This window comes from Castor canadensis, chromosome 13, assembly GCF_047511655.1.
Source record: "Castor canadensis chromosome 13, mCasCan1.hap1v2, whole genome shotgun sequence".
In the NCBI taxonomy this organism is placed as follows: domain Eukaryota; kingdom Metazoa; phylum Chordata; class Mammalia; order Rodentia; family Castoridae; genus Castor; species Castor canadensis.
Genome location: NC_133398.1, coordinates 5,423,041 through 5,445,637, shown reverse-complemented (window position 1 = coordinate 5,445,637; position 22,597 = coordinate 5,423,041). Strand labels below are relative to the sequence as shown.

Below are 22,597 nucleotides of genomic sequence, written 5' to 3'. Positions count from 1 at the left end.
ATCATTTCTCCTTCTGAAGTAGCTGTTTGACCCCATTTTGTGGCTGTCGGGTTGGCAAATGGCCTCCCTGCCCCTTCATTATGGTCCTTTGTATGTAGAGAAGCTGGTGCCTGCAGGAGGGCATTTTCTCCTCTGAGAGTGTTTGCTCCAGAGCCCATGCTAACAGAACTGTTACTAGTGTGGGGGGAATGGCCTTTGTGTCCTTTGTCCCGTGTGGTTGAACCTGTGAGGACGCAGAGTCTGGGAAGGTGAACAGAAATGTTTTCTCCCCAGCTAAAGAGAGTTGCTTCCTATGAGAGGCCATGTTTCCTTGTGTGCCCAGATTCCAGTTTGCTGTAGGTGATGTCATCCTACGAGAGGCTTTGGGTGTAAACAGAGTCGCAGCTGGGACCCCGGGGACAGCTGCAGCTGGCTTGGATGGCAGCTTCTGAGTGTTGGCTCAACCTCTCTGCCATCCTTCTAAGCTTTCTCTAGAATTACTTTCATATTTTTAAAAACAAATATCAAATCTGTTTAGAATTTATGCACAGTGTTTTATGACCTTTATCAGCAAACCCTTTTAAATAGGAGCCAAAAACGTAGAACAAAACAGAGCAGGAAGCAGCCACTGTCGCGGCTGTGGGTGGCCCGAGCACAGGCGGCCTGTTGCACAGAGAGCTCCATGCACCTGGCAGCTACTTCAGGGCTTTTGTCTCTCTCTATATATATTTTAAATATGCATATCAAATTTTGTATTCCTTTTGTTACTAAAAAATTACAAAAAGAAGCAAGCAGGCCTGGGACATCCCACCTCCAAGGGCAGCCTGGTAAATTGGCATGTGACTGCTGCACATCAGTTATTGCCCCAAAGCGGGAATGGTGAAACTGGGGCAGTTGGGGATTGTTTAAAGTGAAGTCCCAGGAGCGCTATCTCCAGAGGGTTTTCTGAGAATTACAGTGTTTCTGTCTCCCGAGAATACAGGGGCTCACCCACTGCATCTGTGCCATTGAGTGGTGACACAAGTATGGGGACAGGTCCCTGGTGCAGAGGGAGGAGGGAGAAGCAGGTGCAAGGTCTGTGCAGCAGAGCATAGCAGCAGGGGCCCCAGCATGGGCAAAGGCTTTGCTGGCCACACAGGAATCTGGAGAGGTGATTACCCCTGTGAGGCCCACAGTGGGGCAGGGCCGGCAGGAGTCCCAGAGGCCCAGAACTGGAGTCAGCCATGGGGACAGCTGTATAGGTTGAGAATGTGCTGAGGGGGAGCATTAATCTCACTTTTTTCTTTTCTTTTTTTTGGCGGTACTGGGGTTTGAACTCCATGCCTCAAACTTTCTTAAGCAGGCGCTCTGCCACTTGAGCCTCTCCTCCAGCGTGGTCTTTCCTTAAAATAAACCAGGGAAGTAGGAAGCGATACATTTTTGTTGTTTTTTTGGTGCTGGGGCCTTGAGCATGCTAGGCAGGTTACCACTGAGCTGCAGTCCTGCCCTCGTTCATCCTTATTTAATCCATGAGGAAACAGGCCTCAAGTCACAGCTGGTGTGGGATAGAGGCAAGATAAAAACCCCATGTTTCGGAGATGAAACTGGTGGGAGATAGGGGCTGGGATCCAAGGGTGTGGGTGAGGCCAGTGTGTTGAACAGGGGGCTTGGATTTAGTTCTGGTGTAGTGGGATGATGGAGAAGGTGTGTAAGCAGGTGCTCAGCAAGAGCTGGTTGCTATCTGAGCCATAGCTCTGGTGGAGGAAGGCTGAGGATGCAGGGAGAGCAGACGTGGGGCCCAGGTGGGTATGGAATGGCCTTGCAAGCTAAGTGTCAGAGAATTGAAAGTGCTTTGTTTCTTGCTTTAAATTTGCTGCTCCCTAAATGTGCTGTCTTCTCGGGGGCATGGTCCTTTTCTGGTAGTAACTGTCTCCCATACCCAACACTGGGTCACCAGAGACCGCCTTCCAACTCTCCCTGCTCCCTCTAGCCTTATTTTCGGGAGGTCTGTACTGGCTTCCACAGGTGGAAAGGCTGGGTTTTGCTGTGGTTTAGGCTGGGCTCCAGCTTTCTAGATGGGCTAGAGAAGTGTGGACGTCCTGTGGCTTCCTGAAAGCCACCCATGCCTTTCTGGCTGCTGTATAGGGAGCTTCTGAACGTCAAAGGTGTGGAGAGTGCTGGGTCCTGCTGGAAGTTTCTCTCGGAAATGCAGCTGGGACTCCCTGACGCCCACCCCACCCTGCTACATCCCTGAAGCTTCATTCTCTCTGGGCTTCATTTTCTTGCCCTGCCTTTGCTTCCCTATCTCTGTGTCACTTGTGATTGCTCTTGTGCTGGGGCTGCATTTTGGGCAGGGCTGAACAGTTGCAGCAGAGACAATGGCAGTGGAGTCAAGTGTGCTTCCTGTCTGGCCTTGTGTCCCAAGGGTCAGGGGACCCTCCTGCTCTAGGCATACAGGCTGGAGACTCATCTTCGGTGCATTTCTGGCACCGAATGACTCAGTACCTAGCACAGTTAAGTTTCTGAAATAGGTGATGGAGCCTTCCTCAGATAGAGTTCTTTTTCTAGATGTTGGCGTGATGAAGGACAGACGTCCTCATTAGTCTCATTCCTGAGTTTCATGGTAGTGGTTCTTTGCTTTTTGACTGGACTGGAATGAGTGAACCGTCTAGTAACCGTGTCCCTTCCTGGCCCACGTAGTTATTTCTGAAGTGCTCATCCTGCCTCTCTGTTCCTATGCAATCACGTCATGGCCTTACTCTTGTGCCTGGTGATCCCATCTTTCCACCCTTCTACACCTCCTTTCTTTCCAGCCCCAGGCTGGGGGCTTCTTGAGTGTGCCTTGCAACCTTGGTCCTTAAGCTGAACTCACTGTGTCTTCCTCACTGGTCTGAGCATATAGTAAGTCCTTCATAACATGGGGTGGGCGCAGCCCCCAGGTGTCCTGAGGGTGAGGCAACAGATGATTTTAATGCAGAGATGCTATACCAGGGTGACCATGAAAAGACTGGATTTGCCATATGTGAAAGTCTGGCTGTTGAAGGCAAGGAGTGACTTAAATGCTTGTCTTTGCAGTTGTCTAGCACTGTCCTCAGCCTGTGCAGCTCTGAGCCAGGGCAGACCCCCTCTAGTAGAACTGATCCATCTTCTTTCCGGTCCGAGCCCGCCTCCTGAGCACAGCAGCTCTGGAGCCTGGAGTCTGGGCCCGGCCTTCAACCTGTGGCCTGACCTTGTCTGCTGCGCTCTAGGCCTGGCTCCAGCACTTTGCAGCCTTGTGATCTTAGAGAAGACACTTCTTTTTCCTGACTGAACATTAATGCCTCCTGTCAAATAGGCTGATGCAGTAGTATCTTCCAGTAAGGATGGTTGTGCCTCACCAGGAGGCCAGGCACGTGTGGGTATGTATGTGCAGCATTGCCCACGCCACTGTGATCAGCCTGAGTGTGCAGCTGTGTGGCCATCCCAGATCACGTGGGCAGTCATCTGATGCTGGCAGGTACCCAAGCATGGAGTGGCTTTTGCTAAAACCATGTGTAGGGCCTTTCCTTCTGGAGCACACGGCCTGCTCTCAGGAACCTGCCTGGCTGGTGCTGTCTGGGGAGGTGGGGCTTGGGTGTCTCTGCCTTTGTTGGCCAGTCTTTCCGGTGGTTTTTTCCTAGCTGATCCTGGGCCTCCCTTCTGTCTTTAGCTCACGTGCCAAAGTATGCAGACCTGGATTTGCTTCTAGATGTCCTTTCTTCACTCACTCATTCCTCAGAGCTGTCTTCATGTGAGTTTGGGCCCTATTCTCATCTGCCCAATAGCAGTATTTTCTCCTAGGCCAGCAGCTTTCACAATGGCACAGCGACTGTTGTAGGACAGGAGGGGGCCACAGGTGTGGGGGGGGCTGGACCCCCTCCCAGGAAGGGTACCGATGGTTTCTCCTGATTTTCTGTATGACACTGAGGTTCCAGATTAGATCTTGTTTGGAGATAAAAAGAACCCTGTGTCCTACAAAAGGGACAGAAGGCAACAGAAAAGTTGGCTGGGAGCCAGGTTGGGCCCACACTCCCAGCCAGGGCCTGCAGCATCTTGGGTAGTCCTTGACCCACGGATCCAGGTATGAGTCAGGCTTGGATGTTTAGCTCCTTGGCTTCCGGATTGACACTTAGCTAGCTGCTCACCCATGCTCTCCTCTCTGCCAGCGGGCCAGGCAGTCCAGTTGGGGAGGGGTTGGTGTAGGCGTGTGCATTGGGTAGAGACTTAATCTGGAAGCTGACTGAGGGCTGCTCTCAGCCAGTGCTCCTGGCAGCTCTGTGAAAACCAGCTGGCAGGCAAAGGAGCAGATGGGTATGGGCTGGGCCAGGCCTCAAGCATGGCAGTGCTCAGCGGACAGACATTCAGTGGGGGAAATCCAAGTGATTATGTTTTTGTTGTGGAGTTGTGTCCAATGAAATTTGTCTGAATGAAAGAACCTTTGAATGCTCTAAGCAGGTGAACATAAGCTTACTCTGTAAAGGGCTGACAGTAAATATTTTAGGCCTTGTGTCCACATGGCTTTTGTTGGATGTCCACCTGCAGGGGCTGGAAACCTCCACCTGTGAGGTCTTCACCTATGGAATGTTTGAAGGAACAGGTGTCAGGGCCTCCTGTAGGGGTATTGTTTGCATAGTAGTGGGGACTCTTTAAGTTGACTGCTTATTAGCATACCAAGTTTATGTGGGATTATGGGATCCATCCCAGATGTGTGGTAAGAGATGGCCAGTTTCACAATAAACCATTTATAATTCAGTGGCTGTGGGCGATTACATGGCTGGGCTTGTTTCTAGACCTGGCTGGTCCTGGAGAATTCTTGACCAGTACCCTTGTTCATTAGTGAGGAGACTGGGATTTGGAGAGGCTAATAGTGAGCCCAGGGGGGGCAAAACTGGGTAAAAGGGCTGTACTCCAAACATCCCCAGTATGTGGTTGGTGCAAGTGCCAGCCTAAAGTATTCCCCGAATGGCATCACCCAGACTCTGTGGTCACCAGAGATGAGGAGCACTAACCCCCTGGAATGTGGTAGGTGCCCACTAGTGTCTGTTGAGCTGCTGAATTTGCTGGGAGCACATAAAGTAGCAGTTGTAGGCCTGCCATCATCTCCCACACATGGTCTCAGTTCCTAGGAAGGGGTGGTGTGTGCACAGGGGTTTTCTTCTGGTCTCCTAGTGATTCTGGGGTGGTGATAGGACAGATGGTTCTCAGAGACACTGGATGCACTGGGGCTCTCTGTTCACTCTGACCTCTGCCCAACAGACTGACTGGGTCAGGGTGAAATCAGAGATCTGTATTGTGAACTGTCACAAGTCAGGGCTAACAGATTTTAAGAAGTCTTCTTAGAAATAGTTAGAAATAAATAGTTTTTGGTCAAGTATCAGAATTATATGGCATTTGATTTAAGAAATCAGGTTAAGATTTAATGTGGAGTCATTACTGGGTAGACTTCTTAAATCAGTATGGCTGGTAAGTAGAGTTTTTTTCTTTTGCCTTTGTGGTTTTTTTTGTTTTTTTAAAGATAGGGTGTTGACATGAGGCTGAAGCCATCGTAGAACTCTGTGTAGCTCAGGGTGGCCCAACTTGTAATCCTCCTGCCTCCACCTCCCGAGTGCTTTGTCAATTTTTAATCAAATAAGGAAACTATTTACCTGAATTTAAAGTAATGGTGTGAATGTAGCCCTGCATGCTGTGTGGCTGACTGGGAAGGAGATGCTGGACATACTATCGCTGGTCATTATTCAGAAACATTTCATTCCATGGTTGGGGACAACTGTGGTCAGGAACTGCAAGAGACGTAGCTGCCATTTAGTGCTTATCATCATTGTACCAAAGTAAGGAAATCACTTGCTGTGACCATGGTGGGTCCTGGCATCTCTAGGCTGGACATAGGGTGTGTCCAGCTTATTCTCTGCTGTGTTCCAGGTCCAGCCTGTGTTGTACTCTGCTGCTTTTTGGTGGTGTAGTATGCTAAGCTTTGAATTCAGGGTCTTGCACCTGCTAGGCTGGTGCTCCACCTTATGAGTCACAGCCACAGGCCTTTTGGTTTTCATTTGTTTTCCAGATAGGGTTTGATGTTTTTAATCTGGGCCTGGCTTGTATTTTGACCTTCCTACCACCATCTTCTGAGTAGCTAGGATTAGAAATGTGACACACTGCCTGCTACTCTCTATTTCTTGAGGCTGACTTCTTCACCTCCATGTATAAGTCAGAACACGTGGTATTTGCCCTTCTGTGCCTGCCTTACCACACTTAACATAATATTCTCTAACTTCATACATGTCACAGCAAATGACAATGTCATTCTTTTTTATGGCTGAATATTCTTCCATCATGTATGTAATTCACATTTTCTTTGTCCATCTGTCAGTGGTCACCCAGGTTGAGCCTGCATCTTGACTATTGTGAGCAAACATGCCTGTGTTGCTGCCTCTTTCTGTATTGACTTGGGTCGTTGTAGGACTGCTGGGTCACGTGGGTTTATTTCTAGCTTTTGGAAGCACTGCCGTGCTGTTTTGCACAGTGGCTGTGTGGCTTGCCTTCACCACCTGCTTGGGAGCTGCTCTTCCTTTGTACCTCCATCTATTCATTTCTCCTCCCGATGACAGCATTGTCATTGAGGTGAGTCAGTGTCTTACCAAGATTTTGATCTACATTTCCCTTTACGTCTCATCTGCTTTAATGGAGATTTCAGGTCTGCGTACACGAGGGCCTGTGCAGTGCTGTAGGAAGTGCTGTGGTCCATCCTGAGAGAAGATCCCATGCCTCAGGACTTTGAGGCAGAGCCTCCCAGCCCTACATGTTTTAGGGGAGGGATTTGTGAACATGAAAGGTGTGTTGTAAGCCCCAGGGCACGAGGCATTGGGTTCAGACTTGTCCAGCCTGGGCCAGTCTCCTTCTTCACTGCTGCTCTCCACAGCTGAGTGTTTTGAGGCTTGTACTCACTGGAAGACTCACCCTGTTCACTTCTTCAACTTTCCTGGACTCGCCATGAGTGTGAGCAATGCTCTCATCACTGACTGTCACAAATGCTCCTGTACGCTTTCAGACACCCTGGTGATCCTTGGTCCTTGGCCTCTCCCCCTGCCCACAGCTGAGTGGAGTGGGATTTGAGTGAGGGGAGGGAATTAAGTACCCACATGCTGCCTGAAACTACGTGGGCAGGGGATGTGTTGAGGTGGTCACTGGAGGTGTCCCCTACACAGGTGCACTGCTTCCCTCACCTACCTGTGCACAACATTTCTTGATAGGAACTGCATGCTTATCTGTCCGTGTAGCCCTGCAGAACTCATTGTGTGTGAAAAGAATGAAGGGTGGATGGGGGCATGCAGTTTGTGCAAGAGCAGTCTTTGTGCCCTCGTGGCACAGGGTCAGTCTACAGAGGAGTGTGTTGTCAGCTTCCAGCTCACTGCTGTTTTGGTAGTTTGTAGTTGGTCTCTGCTCCGTGTGCTTTATTCTAGGGTCATAATAATAACATAATAAGATGTTTTATCTTAAACATCATCTTATGGGGTGCAAGCTGTCCCTCAGACATGAGCCTGTGTGGCATCTGAACAGGGTCCTGACACCCGTGGTAAACTTCATGGTGGCGGCCACCACCTGGTGCCTCTCATTAGGGCTTTTCTACAGTCACCACCACTAAGTCATTAAGGATGCATTATGACCAGGTGCTTAAATGGCAAACTGGGGTGCAGCCCATGAGGAGGCCCTGAGTTCGATCCCCAGTGCTACCACAAAACAAAACACGCATAAATGGATGCCCATACATTAATTCCAGCAGTATGAAGCCATGGCCCCTTACACAGGTTTTTCTCCCCTTGTGGTCACGTTGAGAGCCCGTATTCAGGGCTGAGTGTAGAGAAGCAAGCCCTGAAGCTCATCAGCTTTTCAGGCGCCTGGCACAAAGGCCTCAGCTGGCCTGTGGTGGGCACTTAGCATGCAAGTAAGTGAGCGAGAGCACAGTAAATGAGGGGAACGAGCAAGGTGCTGACCTCTCTACGGAAAGGCAGAATTGGCCCTCTTCCAGTTTTGTCTGAGTGCATTGCAGAGCACCTGCTTTTGTTTTTTTTGGGCAGGTGTTTTCCGTCTGGATGCTGGTTCTTTATACTGAAAAGGGTATGCACCTTGCTGTTCTCGATTAGCTCTGGTGGCTTTCCTGAGATTTAGTTCTGCTTTCCTTGAGATGGCAGATTGTCGTAGGTGGGTTGTGTGCCTCCCGGAGACTCTGTTTTGGTGTTTGGTGGATGTGCTACTAGGTGGGGACATTTTTCCCCATCTCGGAAGATTTGGGGAGGGACTGAGCGTGATAAAGTTTTATCAGTGATGATGTAATGAGTCTGTTGTCACCGATAAACATGGAGATGTGGAGAGGGAGACAGTAAAGGTTTGTTAGAGGTCAGGGAGAAAAGTCTCAGGCCATGCTGGGCCAGGTGCGAGTTGGAAGCAGACAGTGCCTTCCTCTTTATACGTGCTTTTAAAACCTACCCTGGCCTATGGGAAGGGGAGAACCTGGGGGCCCCTGGGCTGAGATGGGAGTGGTTTAAATTGTCAACCGTCCAGGTGTGAATAGCCTACATATACTTGCAGTTGAAAAGAAGGCTCAGAGAAAGGATGTTCACCCTGCAGTACAATATGAAGTCGTGTGTTTTAAGGGTCCTGACCTCTTCCTATTTTAACCTGCCTCAAGTCCACACAGCAAGGAGGTGGGTGGGGGCATGGGTGACTTGGGCTGTCCTAGAGACAAAGCTTTACATCATAGTCCTTAAAGCAGTTGGTCGTCTGGGTCAGGTCAGAGGTTCTGGTGATTGACTTTTCGCTTTTCATTCCAAAGGCAGATTGGGAGCGGTGCCGAGAAAAATTTCCTTACTAGATGACATTTCATCGCGATGTCCGATCGTTTGGGGCAAATAACCAAGGGCAAGGATGGGAAAAGCAAGTATTCGACTCTCAGCCTGTTTGACAAGTATAAAGGAAGATCAGTAGACGCAGTCAGATCCTCAGGTAAGGCCCAGGTCGAAGGCCAGTTCTTTCTTTCCTTGTGAGATCTCCAGACTGGCCTGGCAGTTACAGAGCCTTAGAAATCTGGATGCTGCTATAGCAGGATTATTTTCCCATCTGTTATTTCTTTGAAGCCTCAGACACTTTTGGCCTGATGGGTGGAGTAGAACTTAGTTTGCATTAGCATTAGCTACCCTGTTTAGGTTTCCTGTGTCTGACGTCGCAGAACCTGGTACTCAAGTATATCTTATTACACCCGAGGCCTTGGAGGGGTCCTGCCCAGGCTTTGCTTGGAGCTAGACACCCTGGGATGAAGCCAGAGCCTTCCCGTGCGGGGTGGTCACTGTGTGGAGTGGGCTTTCTGGGCCTGGCTCCTCACTGTCATAAGCTTCCTGCTGCTGCTGCTGGTGGTAGAATGGGAGCCTCTGTGCAGATTCCAGTAGCCCCTTTGTCTCTGAGGTCCTGGGTGGAGAGCCCACAGGGGCTGAACAGACTGCAGGGCACTTGGCTTTGTTTGCCTGGCTCTGTCCTTCTCCCTCAGTTGAGTGCAGGGTGAACTGGCCTCTGTACTCTTGTGACTTTGCTGTGTGGTATCTGTCCGTCCTCTTTTCCCAGCAGTTATTCCTCGACATGGCTTACAGAGTCTCGGGAAAGTTGCCACGGCCCGACGTATGCCACCGCCTGCAAACCTGCCAAGCCTGAAGTCTGAAAACAAAGGAAACGACCCCAATATCGTGATAGTACCCAAGGACGGGACGGGATGGGCCAACAAGCAGGACCAGCAAGACCCAAAGAGGTGAGCAGCACAGAGGGTGAATAGCCGGCCAAGTGGGGCTGGGGCAGCAGAGGGGGCTCCCAGTGACCTTCGCTTGGGCAGGAGGCAGTGGGAGAGCTGGGGAGTGTGGACACACCGATGATGATTTGTTCTCGACTCCTGTTGCTTAGTGTGCTCCTTGCTCCCTACCTTCATGTGTTTTAGCTTTTGGAGCTCTTATGGCAGTGTTTCTGTGGGGCCACCAACCTTGGCGAGCCCCTTGGACGGGAGCCCTCCTTCTACTGCGAGTCTTCTCTGACCGCTCCGGCTGGTGTCCAGGGAAGAATATTTGTCTGGGAGGGGCTCAACAGGCAGAAAGCCGCTTCTGGGGTTACTGCGTAGGGAATGAGAGCAAGTTTGCCCTCTTGCCCTGGCATTGTATTCTCTTCTTGCTGAGGTGGGAGGCCAAATGGCAAAAGTGACCCAGAATGCAGTCTGCCACCTAGTGTCTAGCCTCTGCTGGAAGTGGCATGTCAGACAGGAGGTAGAGGAAGCAAAAAATCCAGCCAGATGATGATGCAGCAGAAATGTCTGTAGTGGGTCCTGAAAGTTCGTTTCTCTAAGTTTGCTTAGGGATCTGGGTGGGACTGGTGTGACCTTTGGAATCAGCCCTGTGTGGGTTTTGCAGCCCTAGTGTTTATTGGCTTGATGGACCTGGAGAATTACTTTACTCTGAGCCTGTGCCCTCCCTTGAAGCAGGAGCAGTCCCTGGCCGCAGGGGTGGTGATCAGGAATCCATGAGGGACCCATGGGATGATAGGGGCTGCCACAGAGGAAGGCGTGGCACACATCAGCTGTTGTTGTTACACTCGAATGGCACATGCTCCAGCTCTGTAATGAAATGGATATTGCATGTCTCAGTGGGAACTCTGAAATGCCTCTGCTTCCAAAATTCTAGAGAAGAGGACAGAAAGCATCCCTCCTCCTCCTGTCCAGTCTTGCAGCATGGCATAGAAGACACCAGGCATCTGGCCTGGGTGAGGGCCAGGAGGTGAGGAAGCAGTGGTGGAAAGCAGTGGGACTGAGTGGGGCTCAGTGCTTAGGTTTGGGGAACCTAAGAGGTGCCACTTCCTGGAAGCTTCTGTTTTAGGCAGAAGGTGATGGAGAGAAGGACCAGTGGCTTTCATTTAGTCATGGCCACAAATGGTGAGTGACTTGGGTCAGTGACTTGGAGCAGTGTGTCTGTGGAGAGTTTGGCCTCAGCTCACAGATAAGCCTCTGTATGGATGGCTTCTTGCCAAGTGGATAGCTGCCCTCAAGTCTGCTGAGTGGAAAGTTGAATAGAAAGTGACTGGAGCCTGGTGCTGGTGGCTTGTAATCCCAGCTACTTGGGAGGCTGAGAACTGAAGGATTGCAATTCAAGGCTAGCCTAAGCAAATAATTCACAAGACCCCATTTCTGAAGATGACCAGAGCAAACTGGACTGGAGGGTGTGGCTCAAGCAGTAGAACACCTGCTTTGCAAGCATGAAGTGGAGTTCAAACCCTAGTCTCACCAAAAGAAGAAGAAGAAAAAGACTGGAAGGGAGCTGAGTGTGGCGGCATGTTCCTGTAATCCCAGCCACACAGGAGGTGAAGATGGATGGGATGAGGTCTAAGATTGGCCCACGCAAAAAGTGCAAGATCCTATCTGTAAAAAAAAACCATGAAAACCAGAAAAGGCTAGGAGCATGGCTCCTGTAGTAGAGCGCCTGTGTAGTGAGAAACCCAGTGTTGTCATAAAAAAAAAAAAGAAGAAGAAGAAAGTGACAAGACAGTGCACTGGAGGCTGTGTCAGAGAAGAAGCCTCCACTTGGAGCCTTTCCCCTTGCCCTTTCAGAACATCATCGACTGGCTACTTTTTTAGGGAGGGCATCTTGGCAGTTTTTCTTCAACTGAAAACTCTTACGAGGCTGGGAGTGGTAGTGCACACCTGTGATCACAACACACACAAGGCTGAGGCAGGGGGATTGGCCAATTCATTGGGGAGTTCAAGGCTAGCCTGGGCTGCCTAATGAGGCCTTGTCTCTAAAAACAAAACAAAACAAAAAACATCTTTTGATCCAGCAGTTACATTTCTAAGATCATATAGAGTGTATGAAAACTTGTATGTATGTAAAATGCTCTTTGTGGTTTTATCTGTAATGGAGAAAAAAAGACAAATTAGAGATTAAAAGTGACAAGTCATGCAATTCCATGGATGGACTAGCCTACTTGTACTAGAAAAATACATTAAGAATATGTCTAGGAAAATCTGCATATGTATCTGGAGGATGAGATTGTGATGAGTTCTGTGAGATGCATGTTTATAAATACATTTTTCCTTTGAGCATGTATTTATTTTATGAGCCAAGAGAATGTAGAAAATCTGTTCAGACTCCATCCAAGTAGTTACCCTGAGTAGGTGGGGGCTGCGTTTGGGAGTAAGGGGCTCAGGACCCTCCTGACTTGGTTTCCCCATTAGCAGATCCTCCATTGCTTCCATCCTGCTTGCTGGCAGTGAACTTCAAGTTTTGCAGACAGATCCTCTCCAAGAAGGCTGCAAACTGCCTTGTCCTGTGAAATGGCCAGTGTCTGAGCCCAAACGTGGTTCAGTTTCTTGATGTGCATCAATCTGTAAGGGACAGTTCTTTTCACTGACCTGCAGGGGCCTTGTGCCCAGTGAGCAGTTGCCCACTGTGGCTCCTGCAAGTGCAGGGCCTCGTCAGATCCACGTGCTGTTTCTAACCCCACTGTGCGTCTGCCTCTTTCAGTTCCAGTGCAACGGCCTCTCAGCCGCCGGAGTCGCTGCAGCAGCCGGGTTTGCAGAAATCTGTCTCCAATTTGCAGAAGCCGACACAGTCAACCAGTCAGGAGGTAGGTACTGGGGACCCCATCCAGGCTTTCTTGTCCACTGTAGTCCCTCACACATCCTTATTTTGGGGTGGGGAGTGCATTTTTGCATGACCTGTGTACCCCAGAGGCAAATCTGATGAGGGACTGGAAGGAGCTCATGAAAGTGTTGTGGTCCCTTGGAAGAAAGTTAATCTGCAGATTTGGAGAAAGACCTTAGGAGCAGAGTGTAATACAGGCACCTGCTTTGGTTCCTACTGGTTTGCCTTGGGCAGGGTCACTCAGGCTGAATGCAGGCTGTCCCTGAGTCCCCAAATGAGTTCTGTGAGATACAAGAAGTGTCAGGCTGCAGAGAGGTCCGGTTGTGAGGTGAGTCTGCAAACCAAGATTAAGCAGACTCATCAGTACTTCACTGATGAGTACCATAAGTCTCCAGGGAGAGGGTGTAATGGATGACATCCCCACGTTGATGTGTCCTGGGAAACCTTTCTTACCTCCACCTGAACATCTAAGCACTAATGTGCCTCAAAAGACATTTGGGGAACAGCCAAGCCATAATCCTTCATTGTTGAAAACCATGATTTAACCCAGCAAGAGCTCATAGTACATTTGGTCCATCAGAGTAGCTACAGGTTTGCAGAGATCTGCAGGAGGATGTACAGGGCTGGTAAGTCTGTGACGTTTTTAGAAGATGAGGAGCTGTTGACATAGACACCTGGTGGTCACCAGCTCTTAACAACTTGATTTCGAGCCACGCTAGGTCTGAAAGGCTTTCCTTGTCTCTGTAGCTGGATTTGTCTTTGGCTTTGCCAGGCCCACTCCCCAACACTGCTTTTGAAATTGAAAACAGGGAAAGAGGCTCCTATTCTTGTCAGACTCCGTATTCAGTGATCTAAATCCCCTGTGGCCCTCTGGAGATGGGTTTTTACTCATGTGGAGGGGGAAGGAGAGACCCCCATGATTTGTGACTTTTAGATCATCTCGGGAATGACAGCTGTTCTGGTGGATGCAACTCACCAGCAGTGTTAGTACTGTTCTTGGCCCTCTAGGCATCCTCCAGGTTAGTGCCCCTGGACGAAGGGGGGGCACTCCTAGGGCTGCAGATACAAGTCAGGGGTGGGATTGCAGTGTTGGGGAAAGCAAGACTAGACCCATTTCTCCTTGGCTTGCTGCTGGGTCTGAAGGGTCTCCAGGCAATTAAGGGACCTGTTACGTGGCAGGCAGGTGGGTTATTCCTCTTACGCTGTGTGGGAGAGACCTGCAGGCATTGCAGGCCACCTAGGCAAAACCCTCAGAGCAGTGCAGGTCAATAAAGGCTCTGGTCAGTCCTGCGTGAGAGGCAAAAGAGGTAGTTCTCTGTGGGGAGGAGCACGTGGACCCGGAGGGAAGGGGATTATTAGTCTGATATCTCATCCAGTGAGTGAGGAAACTGATGCTGCATCAGTTGCCTTCTGCCTTGACCCAGTGTGGCTGGAAAAGGCACAAGTGCTCTGTGGTTGGGGAAATGAGGGCATTTTGGACATGCGTGGCCTGGGGACAGGTCCTATCTATCACCCTTGCTGGGTGTCTAAGTCAGTCACTCCTCATTTGGAGCCTGATCAGACCTTCCCAGGGCATGGGGAGATTGGTCAAGCTGGGTGTGCCTAGCAGCTTGCCTGACCTTCGTAAGCTCTCAGCAAAGGTTGTCTGTAGGGCTGAGGCCAAAACAGGAAGTTCAGATGAGTAGAGAAGGAAGGCCTCTTGTGGGAGTCAGACTTTGTAGAATAACAGTAATTATAAGAGGTGCTGCAGCCAGCCCCGGGGAAGATCACACACAGTGGATTTCCTGTTTGGCTCCTTGGTTAACATTGGCACACTATTTGAGATGTGCTGGAATTGGAGTTTGGCTTTCGTGTCTGGAGCGAGACAAAGTAGTTAGGTGTGGGCAGATGGACAAACTGACCACATCACAGAGTGCAGCATTAGGGCAGCATGGGTTTTGATTTCGCTGTGCCTGATAAGCTGTGCTGTTGTGAGTCTGTCACGTCTGGTCCTGGTCCTTGCCTGGGGTGCTGCTCCCAGAATGGTGCTGTGTGGAAAGCTCCTGTGCTCACTGCTCTACCTGCAGAGACCAGCATCTAAGGGGCAGCCTCTTAGTACTGGGATGGAGCCCAGGGCGTTGCACATGCTGCTGAGTCCCCGTCTCTCAGTGCCATGTTCCAGCAGGCTCAGTTGTTGTACAGCAGACGGTCTCAGCTGCTTTCCTTGTGTCCTTCTTTCAGAATACAAATTCAGTGCCAGGTGGACCAAAGTCATGGGCACAGCTGAATGGAAAGCCAGTAGGACACGAAGGTGGTAAGTGTGCATGTGGTCCGGGGGGTGGGAGGAGGAATGAGTCCTTTTCTACGCTGTTCTGGTGGATCTAGGGACCTCAAAGCGATGGGATCTTTTGGACAGAGTGTTTATGTTGGTATCACCCTTACTTTTGTGGTGGGGGTGGGGGTGTTGCTGGTTCTGCCAAGGCTACTCTTGGATCTCAGTGGTTTGTTCTGAGGCAGTCCTGAGGCACAGAGGAGTCCTGACATGACCCTGTTTGCCTTTCACTGGGCTGTACTGCTGGTGGATTTAGTCCCTGTGTGGTTTTGGGGATGACACCCAGCTGCTCCTTCCTCCTGGGATCACAAGGAGGATGTGTCAAGTGGTATGGCTTTGTCCCCCAGGCTTGGGTCTGTGAGCCCCCAGGCTAGGGGATCAAGCAGCTACCTTTGGATGTTAACCCCAAAGTATACAGAGTGTTGGGTGGTATTTGTTCCTGTTACACAGGAATCTCTTGGAAAACATGGTCTGTTGTGCAGAGTAGTTAAATTGGAGAGCAGTAAAAAAAATGGGCTGAAGGAAAATATGTTCAAAGTCAAAATAAATAAGTACCAAGCAACTGCTTAGAATGGGATGACAGGTTGCAGTAGCTTCCAAAGCAAGACCAGAGAGGTGAAGTGGTTTAGGCATTCCTGCACAGATAGGCACCCTCTCCCTCTACCCTGGTTCATAAGCCCCATTTCAACCAATAGCTGGGTGTGTGCCTGTCATCCCAGCTGCTGTGGGAGGCAAAAAAGGAGGATCACAATCCAGGCTGGCCTGAGCAAAAAGGGCTGAGGGCATGGCTCAGGTTGCAGAGTACCTGCCTAGCAACATGAAGCCCTGAATTCAAACCCTAGTTCTGCCAAAAAAAAAAAAAAAAAAAAGTTTGTAATGCTGAAGAATGGCAGAATGATGTGGTGAATGAAACCACATCAGGAGTACCCTGTTGGCCTTGCGAGGCTGGGGGAAGTTTACAGGAGGGGTGATCACAGTGGGCAGGTGGTCAAGGAGATACTTGGAGCTCAGGCAGCAGCTTTGAGGGAGGGAGTGTCTGGTGGGTTTGCCGTGCATGACAGCAGCTGGCTTTCTGTGCTGGTTTTTATTTTTCTCTTTGTACTAAGGTTTTTTTTTTTTTTTTTTGTCTGTGTGTGCGTGTTATTGGGGTTTGAACTCGGGGCCTCACGCTTGCTCTACCACTTGAGCAATTTCCCCAGTCCTTTGTGCTTTAGTATTTTTCGGATAGGGTTATAGGGTCTTGTGTTTTTGCCTAGGGCAGGCCTTGGACTGAGACCCTCCTATCTATGCCTCCCCTGTACCTGGGATCACTTCATGCCCAGCTTATTTGTTGAGATGGGGTCTCACTCACTCTTGGCTCAGTCTGGCCTTGACCTGTGATCCTCCCAATCTCTACCTTCCGAGTAGCTGGGATTACAGGGGTGAGCCACTGCCCCAGTTAGATTTTTTTTTTTTTGGCAGTACTGGGGTTTGAACTCAGGACCTCATGCTTACAAGGCAAATGCTCTCCCACCTGAACCACCAGCCCTGTTTTGTGTTGGGTATTTTCAAGATAAGGTCTTAAAAGATTACTTACCTGGGGTGTCTTTGAGCTGTGATTCTCTTGACCTCCACTCTGAGTAGCTAGGATTACAAGCCACTGCCGCCCGGCCCTAGTTTAGACTTTTTTTAAACTAGTTTGTTTTTTTTGTTGTTGTTGTTGTTTTTTTGGTGCTATATTGGGGATTGAACCCAGGGTCTTATGCATGCTAGGTAAGTGTTCTATTACTTGAGCTATGCCTCCAGTCTCCAGGCTGATCTTAGGGTTGGGGAAGACTGCTGCCCAAGGCAGGCAGGAAGACCAGCCTGACTTGTAGGAGTGGAGAAGGATGTGGACTGGAGCAGCTGTGACATTCTGCCCTTTGCCCTTTGTGACCCCCTGCTGCTTCCCATCCCAGGGGACCCTAGGGCTGCATGCCAGCACAGCCACCCCTGAGCAGAGCTCACTTGGAGCCACTTCAGGCTGTGTGGCTTCTCTGGAGCTGGGAAAGAAGGCACAGGGTGATGGCTGTCTCATTTGCTCCCTGTGTCTCCGGCTTCTTTTCAGGTTTAAGGGGCTCAAGCCGACTCTTATCCTTCTCTCCCGAGGAATTTCCGACGCTGAAAGCAGCCGGAGGGCAGGACAAGGCTGGCAAAGAAAAGGGCGTCTTAGATCTGTCGTATGGGCCAGGACCAAGCCTCCGCCCCCAGAGTAAGTGAATGGCAGCTTCGTCCTCAACCCTCACTGGGCAGGACAGCACCCTTTCTGTCTCTCTCTATTTGCACGGGGGGGCCAAACCTGCTGAGTTCAGGCAGCTGAGTGGGGAGAAAGGTGGTTGGGCCTTTACTGGATTGGCATGCCTGCTGACTGCCTCCCTGGACCCTCCTCTCTGTTGCCTTTCTTATTTCCTGAGTCAGGTCAGGCCTGTCCCTTTCCTATTTTTTTTGTGCAGTTGTTGCTTTTGCTGAGAAGGACACACAAAGGGCCAGTGAACTTGATGAAGTCCCTGATTCTGTAGCTTGTTCACTTGGCCAGTGCTTCCCAAACCCCGCTGTTTCCTGTTCCCCACTGGCAAGTCAGGGTTCCAACCCACTCTCCCTTATCCTCACCACACTAGAATACACCCTGGCGGCTGGCCAGGGTCTAGAGTCCTGGTGCACTGCGTAGTACAAGTGGTCTTCCTGGAGGCCTGGAGTGTTGTGTTCTTTGGGTGTGGTGTTCTGTTTGCTCTGACCAGGACTGCTGAATGACCTCCTGTGAGGGGCTCTCATTAGCTTGTCTTGTTCAGTCCCCAAGCCTCTGTACTGATGGTGCTGGTGCCAGGGCAGAGCCCATGACCTGTAAGCTGAAGGATCACCATGGCTCTCTAGGGAAAACTCTTCTGCAGGGGCCTATGCTTTCCTCCAAATTTATATCAGGTTGTGTAGGCAGAATTATCTCTTTCTGGGATTAAGACAAGTGGTCTTGTAGGGCTATAAAAATTTGGAACTAGAAACAGTGTCTAGGATCAACTCTCCTCATTTGAGAAGACAGGAAGCAGATAGCCTGGGGTGACCTCAGTTTGCCCAGAATCACTCAGTAAAGTAGGAGCAGACTGCTTGCCTGGCTCTCATCCTGGTCTTTTGGGGACTTTGCAAATGTGGGGACCTTTCATGTTTCTACTCCTCACCAAAACTAGCCTCAGCAGAGTCTGGCTCGTACATTCCTCTTCGGCCCATACAGTAGTTCCCACTGTCCACGGTTTTCTCTTTCCATGGTTAGAGTTCTGTGTAGCCAACCACATCTGAATAACGTATGGTGATCAGAAAGGTGAGGCACAGTCACAGAATTTATATGTAATTGTTACAGTTGCTCAGCTCTTGCTGCACCTGCTTTAGAAATCAATCTTTTTCATTCTGAAGTATGTATAAGAAAAAACATGGTATATATAGAGGATGGTATGCCCACAGTTTCCAGCATCCACTGGGGATCACATCATGGCGGAACTTGCTCTAGTTTCATTGTGCATCAGGTGCTGATGTTATGCTGACCCTGCCAGGGTGGGGTCGGTGTTTGTTGAAGGACTGTCACGTTTCTCTGGGTTGTACCATCTGTGGGTCTGTATGATTTCTATTCAGAGAGGAAGCTGCATTTTATTGCACTTGACTGCTTTCTGGGCCCTTCTGGTTTTATGTTTCTCTGGCAATTGACTTCTCTAAACAAGATCATTTACCCCACTAGCCAGGTATCCATCCACAACCTTACCTGACAGAATTACCAGCCCGTTGACTTCGGGTTTTATGTTTTTGTTGTGGGCTTTTTTTTTTTTTTTTTAATTTTAATTTTTTGGTGAGTGAGGGGGTCCCTTGACCTTCAGAGCCTCATAAATCCCTCCCTCCCCCTCCTTTTCCCTCTCCCCTGTTGCCCCCTTTCAATTTCCAGATGTGACAAGCTGGAGGGAGGGCGGTGGGCGAAACATAATCTCTGCCACGTCTCTGAACGCCTCCCCAACTGAGCTGGGCAGCAGGAACTCAAGTGTGGGAGACGGAGCCCCTTCCTCGGCCTGTACCAGCGATTCTAAGGACCCCTCTCTCCGCCCGGCTCAGCCTGTCCGGAAAGGGGCTTCACAGTTCATGGGAAATGCGTACCACCCACCTGCATACCATGATATGCTGCCTGCTTTTGTAAGTCTTCAGAGTGCGCTTCCCACGCAGTTGGATGGTTTGCTGCCAGCAGAGCCCAGCTCGGGTGGAGTGCCCACCTTGGGTTCTCCTTCCCATGCTCACTCTGCCCTGCCAGCCTGATTTGGAAATTTTCAGTACATTTGTGTTTTCTCTCCGTCCTGTATAAATTGTACGGGCCTCTGACTTCTTTCCCTGGTGACTTGAATGTTATTTTAGCCTCGTTGGTTCTTCAGAAAAAGGAAGGCAGGTGTTCCCTGACACAGTTTCCAAACTTACTGATAGCAGGGAAGAAATGGGCAATGTGGTGGGACTCATCAGGAGCTACCAGCCTTTCCTGCTTTTCCACTTTCCAAAACAAACTCTAACTTCAGTAGAGCTTGGAATTTGGGCCATTGCCAGAAACGCCTGTTCATTGATGTCATGTTTCAGATGTGTTCGCCACAGTCATCAGAGAACCAGGGCACCGTGGAACGAGGCTCTTTCCCCCTTCCTCAGCTCCGCCTGGAGCCCCGTGTTCCTTTTAGACAGTTCCAGATGAACGACCAAGATGGGTAAGACTGTGGCACTGCTGGTGTGTGTACAGTGACTCCTAGTGGTGATGCCTGAGGTGTGTGATAACTGATGAGTGAAAGTGTTCTGTGCCTGGAGACCACAGAGAACCTAAAAGGCAACTCAACACCACAGGCTGTGTAGGGTGGCCTGGGTTTGGGGCTGGAAAGGAGCTTGGGTCCAGTTTCAGGTTTGGGTAGTCCTGGAGTTTGGCTGCTGCATGTTGGGTGGTAGTGGGAACTGTGGGATGAGGTTGAGTTCCCTCTGGGCTGTGTTGATTTCTTCGTTGTGTGTTTCCTTTAAAAGAAAGTGAGGTAGTGCTTGCTTCAGCAGCACATGTACTAAAATTGCAATGATACAGAGGAGTAGCATGGTCCCTACACAAGGGACCATGGTTTTTTCATATTTAAAAAACCAAAAGGGAAAGTGATGTAAATATTATCTCAAACACCAGTCTGGAGTGTAGAGCTTACTCTTGGAAGTGTTTGATTCTGCTTCCATCCTGACACTTGTGAGTTCATCACCCTTACTTTTCTCTCTTACCAGAAAAGAAAGCAGGTTGGGCTTGACTCGCCCAGTCCGCCCACTGAGGCAGCTGGTGGAGCGGGCGCCTCGGCCCACCATCATCAATGCAGAAAACCTGAAGGGCCTCGATGATCTGGACACTGATGCAGATGACGGCTGGGCAGGTGGGTGTGTGGGCATAGGTGGGCAGGACAGGAGTCCTCTCTGGTCACCAGGGGCAGCATCCCTGTGACACATGGTAGGTTTTCCTTGCACAAGACAGGAGTAAAGACCCAGGGCTGGGAGCTGCTTCCATTCCCTGGGGATCCTCATTTGCATTCAGATTAGAGGTGACTCCCTGGTCTTAAAAAGAACTTTTGGAAATTACAGATGTGAACACCCATACTTGATTAAGAGCTTTCTCGTTGTTATCGTTCCAGGGTTCAAAGCCAGGGCCTCTCACATGCTAGGCAAGTGCTCTGTGATAAGCTACGTCCCAAACCCTAAGAACTTCCCTTTTTCTGTTTCTTCTTTTTGGAGACCACGACTTGCTTGAACCCTGTCCTCTTTCCTTGGTCTCCTGAGTTCTGGGATTAGAAAGATACACCACCACACCTGACTTTATAAGCACTTTAGACAATGGGAATTTAAAGAAAACATACTGGAAGGAGGTGCTCCCAACAGGCTATCACCAAAATAACTAGAGCAAAAAGGACTGGAGGTATGGCTCAAGCAGTAGAGTGCCTGCCTAGCAAACTCAAGGTCCTGAAGTCAAACCGCAGTGCCACCAAAAAAAAAAAAGAAAGGAAGCACCAGTGTTCCATTGCTCTTTTGTCACTACCCTCTCCCCTCTCCTCCTGACCAAGTTTTTGTTTTCATATAAACTTTAATTACATTGAGAAACATGTGTTTTACTTAATAATTTAATTTTTTTTTGATGGCCCTGGGGATTGGCTGCATGCTAGCATGTGTTCTGATGGTGTGTTCTGACAGGTGGGTACACTACCATGTGAGGACATAGACCAGAGTCCACATTGCCAGATGCCCCTCATTGAATTCCCCAAGGGCGACCATACTCCTCCCAAGGGTTTACCCCTCTTCTGAGTGGTTTTGCCTCTTACAGAACTTTAAATGAATGGGTTCAGATAATTTCTACTCTTGATGTTTTTGATATTCATCAATATTGTTGTGTACACCAGTAGTTTCTTTCAAGTTTGAGACATACTGCAATGTATCAATGTACTTGTTTATCCATTCAGAAGTCTCATTAACTATGGTATCTACTGATGAGCACCTGTCTAGCAAGTGCAAAGTTCTGAGTTCAAACCCCAAAACCAGAGGGAGAAAAAAAAAGAATCTTCATGGGCCTGTAGCAAGGCTCAAGTAGTAGAACACCTGCCTAGCAAATGTGAGCTGGAGTTCAACCCCAGTACTGCAAATAAATAAAGAAATAAGTAAAATTAAAAAGAAAAAGCATACTTTCTTCAGGCTGGGTGCAGTGGCTTATGATTCAAGGGCAGCCTGGGCATAAATAGGTAGCAAGACCCCATCTACGCAAATAAGCGGGACCCCTGACTATGCTCTCCAGCTATGCGGGAGGCCAAAAAACGAGACCCTAGCTAAAAAATGACCTAAAGCAAAAAGGGCTGAGGGTGTGGCTCTGTTGCAGGAATCAGAAGCTGAGTTACAGGACACTGAGGCAATTAGCAGGAAGCAACGTTTTATTGTGCTGGCACAGACCCAGCCCACTCATGTCCAAAGGCTGAGCCACGAGAACAAAGGGGTCTCACCAGATATACCCTTGCAAGCAGGTTACAGAAGCAAAAAGCAAGGTCTAATCTGTATATGGTTATATTCAATTCTATAGGCTACTTCACCCTAATGCTATGTGACTTTCCCCGTCCCCAGTGCTACCTGACCGTCTCCATGTTCAGATCCCTCAGGTTTTATCGCTCTGCTATGCCATCCCTACTCCCTGCCACGTTATCAGAACTCAGGCCTAGTCTGTTTTCTGATCCTCCTCCCTGCTACAATATTCCCTCCTTTGATGCTCAGACCCACTCAGGATCAAAGAGCATCATCTTTGACCAAAATCATAAATTTTCCACAAACTCCTCCCTCAGAAGCCAGCAAATAGTCTAAAGCCAGGCGGTTCTGATGGATGGCGTTGCACATCTTAGTGCTTTGGCAGCAAATCCAGAGCTCTTGCAGTTTCATTAGTTATAATTTTAACAACAGCCTGCAGCCTGATGATGTGGTTGAGCATATATGTACATAGGGGTGCGATAGCCTCAGGACCCGTCTTCTGCCCGAGTGGCAGGACCATAGTACTGGGTGAATCGCTCAGGAGGCCACGCATCATCTTGCCAGTTGCCTATTCGTAAGGCACCCCGTTTTTGTCTACTTAATCTTTCTTCAG

The 22,597-nt window shown here is 49.6% G+C and overlaps 1 protein-coding gene across 16 annotated transcripts in view; it reads left to right on the top strand.

Annotated features, from left to right (window-relative positions):
- Prrc2b (proline rich coiled-coil 2B) overlaps nucleotides 1–22,597 on the top strand; it is an 84,318-nt gene that overhangs the window by 16,946 nt on the left and 44,775 nt on the right. For 10 of the 16 annotated variants that reach the window (XM_020172164.2, XM_074052968.1, XM_020172165.2 and 7 more), the window contains exons 2-9: nucleotides 8,801–8,970; nucleotides 9,583–9,763; nucleotides 12,513–12,615; nucleotides 14,853–14,925; nucleotides 17,030–17,173; nucleotides 18,884–19,125; nucleotides 19,555–19,676; nucleotides 20,221–20,363. In XM_020172164.2, the coding sequence (XP_020027753.2) occupies nucleotides 8,856–8,970; nucleotides 9,583–9,763; nucleotides 12,513–12,615; nucleotides 14,853–14,925; nucleotides 17,030–17,173; nucleotides 18,884–19,125; nucleotides 19,555–19,676; nucleotides 20,221–20,363 (1,123 nt within the window). In that variant the 5' untranslated portion in view covers nucleotides 8,801–8,855. Of the gene's footprint in view, nucleotides 1–8,800; nucleotides 8,971–9,582; nucleotides 9,764–12,512; nucleotides 12,616–14,852; nucleotides 14,926–17,029; nucleotides 17,174–18,883; nucleotides 19,126–19,554; nucleotides 19,677–20,220; nucleotides 20,364–22,597 lie in introns of those variants that run through there. The other 6 variants (XM_020172161.2, XM_020172171.2, XM_074052969.1 and 3 more) reach the window with 2 other exon arrangements.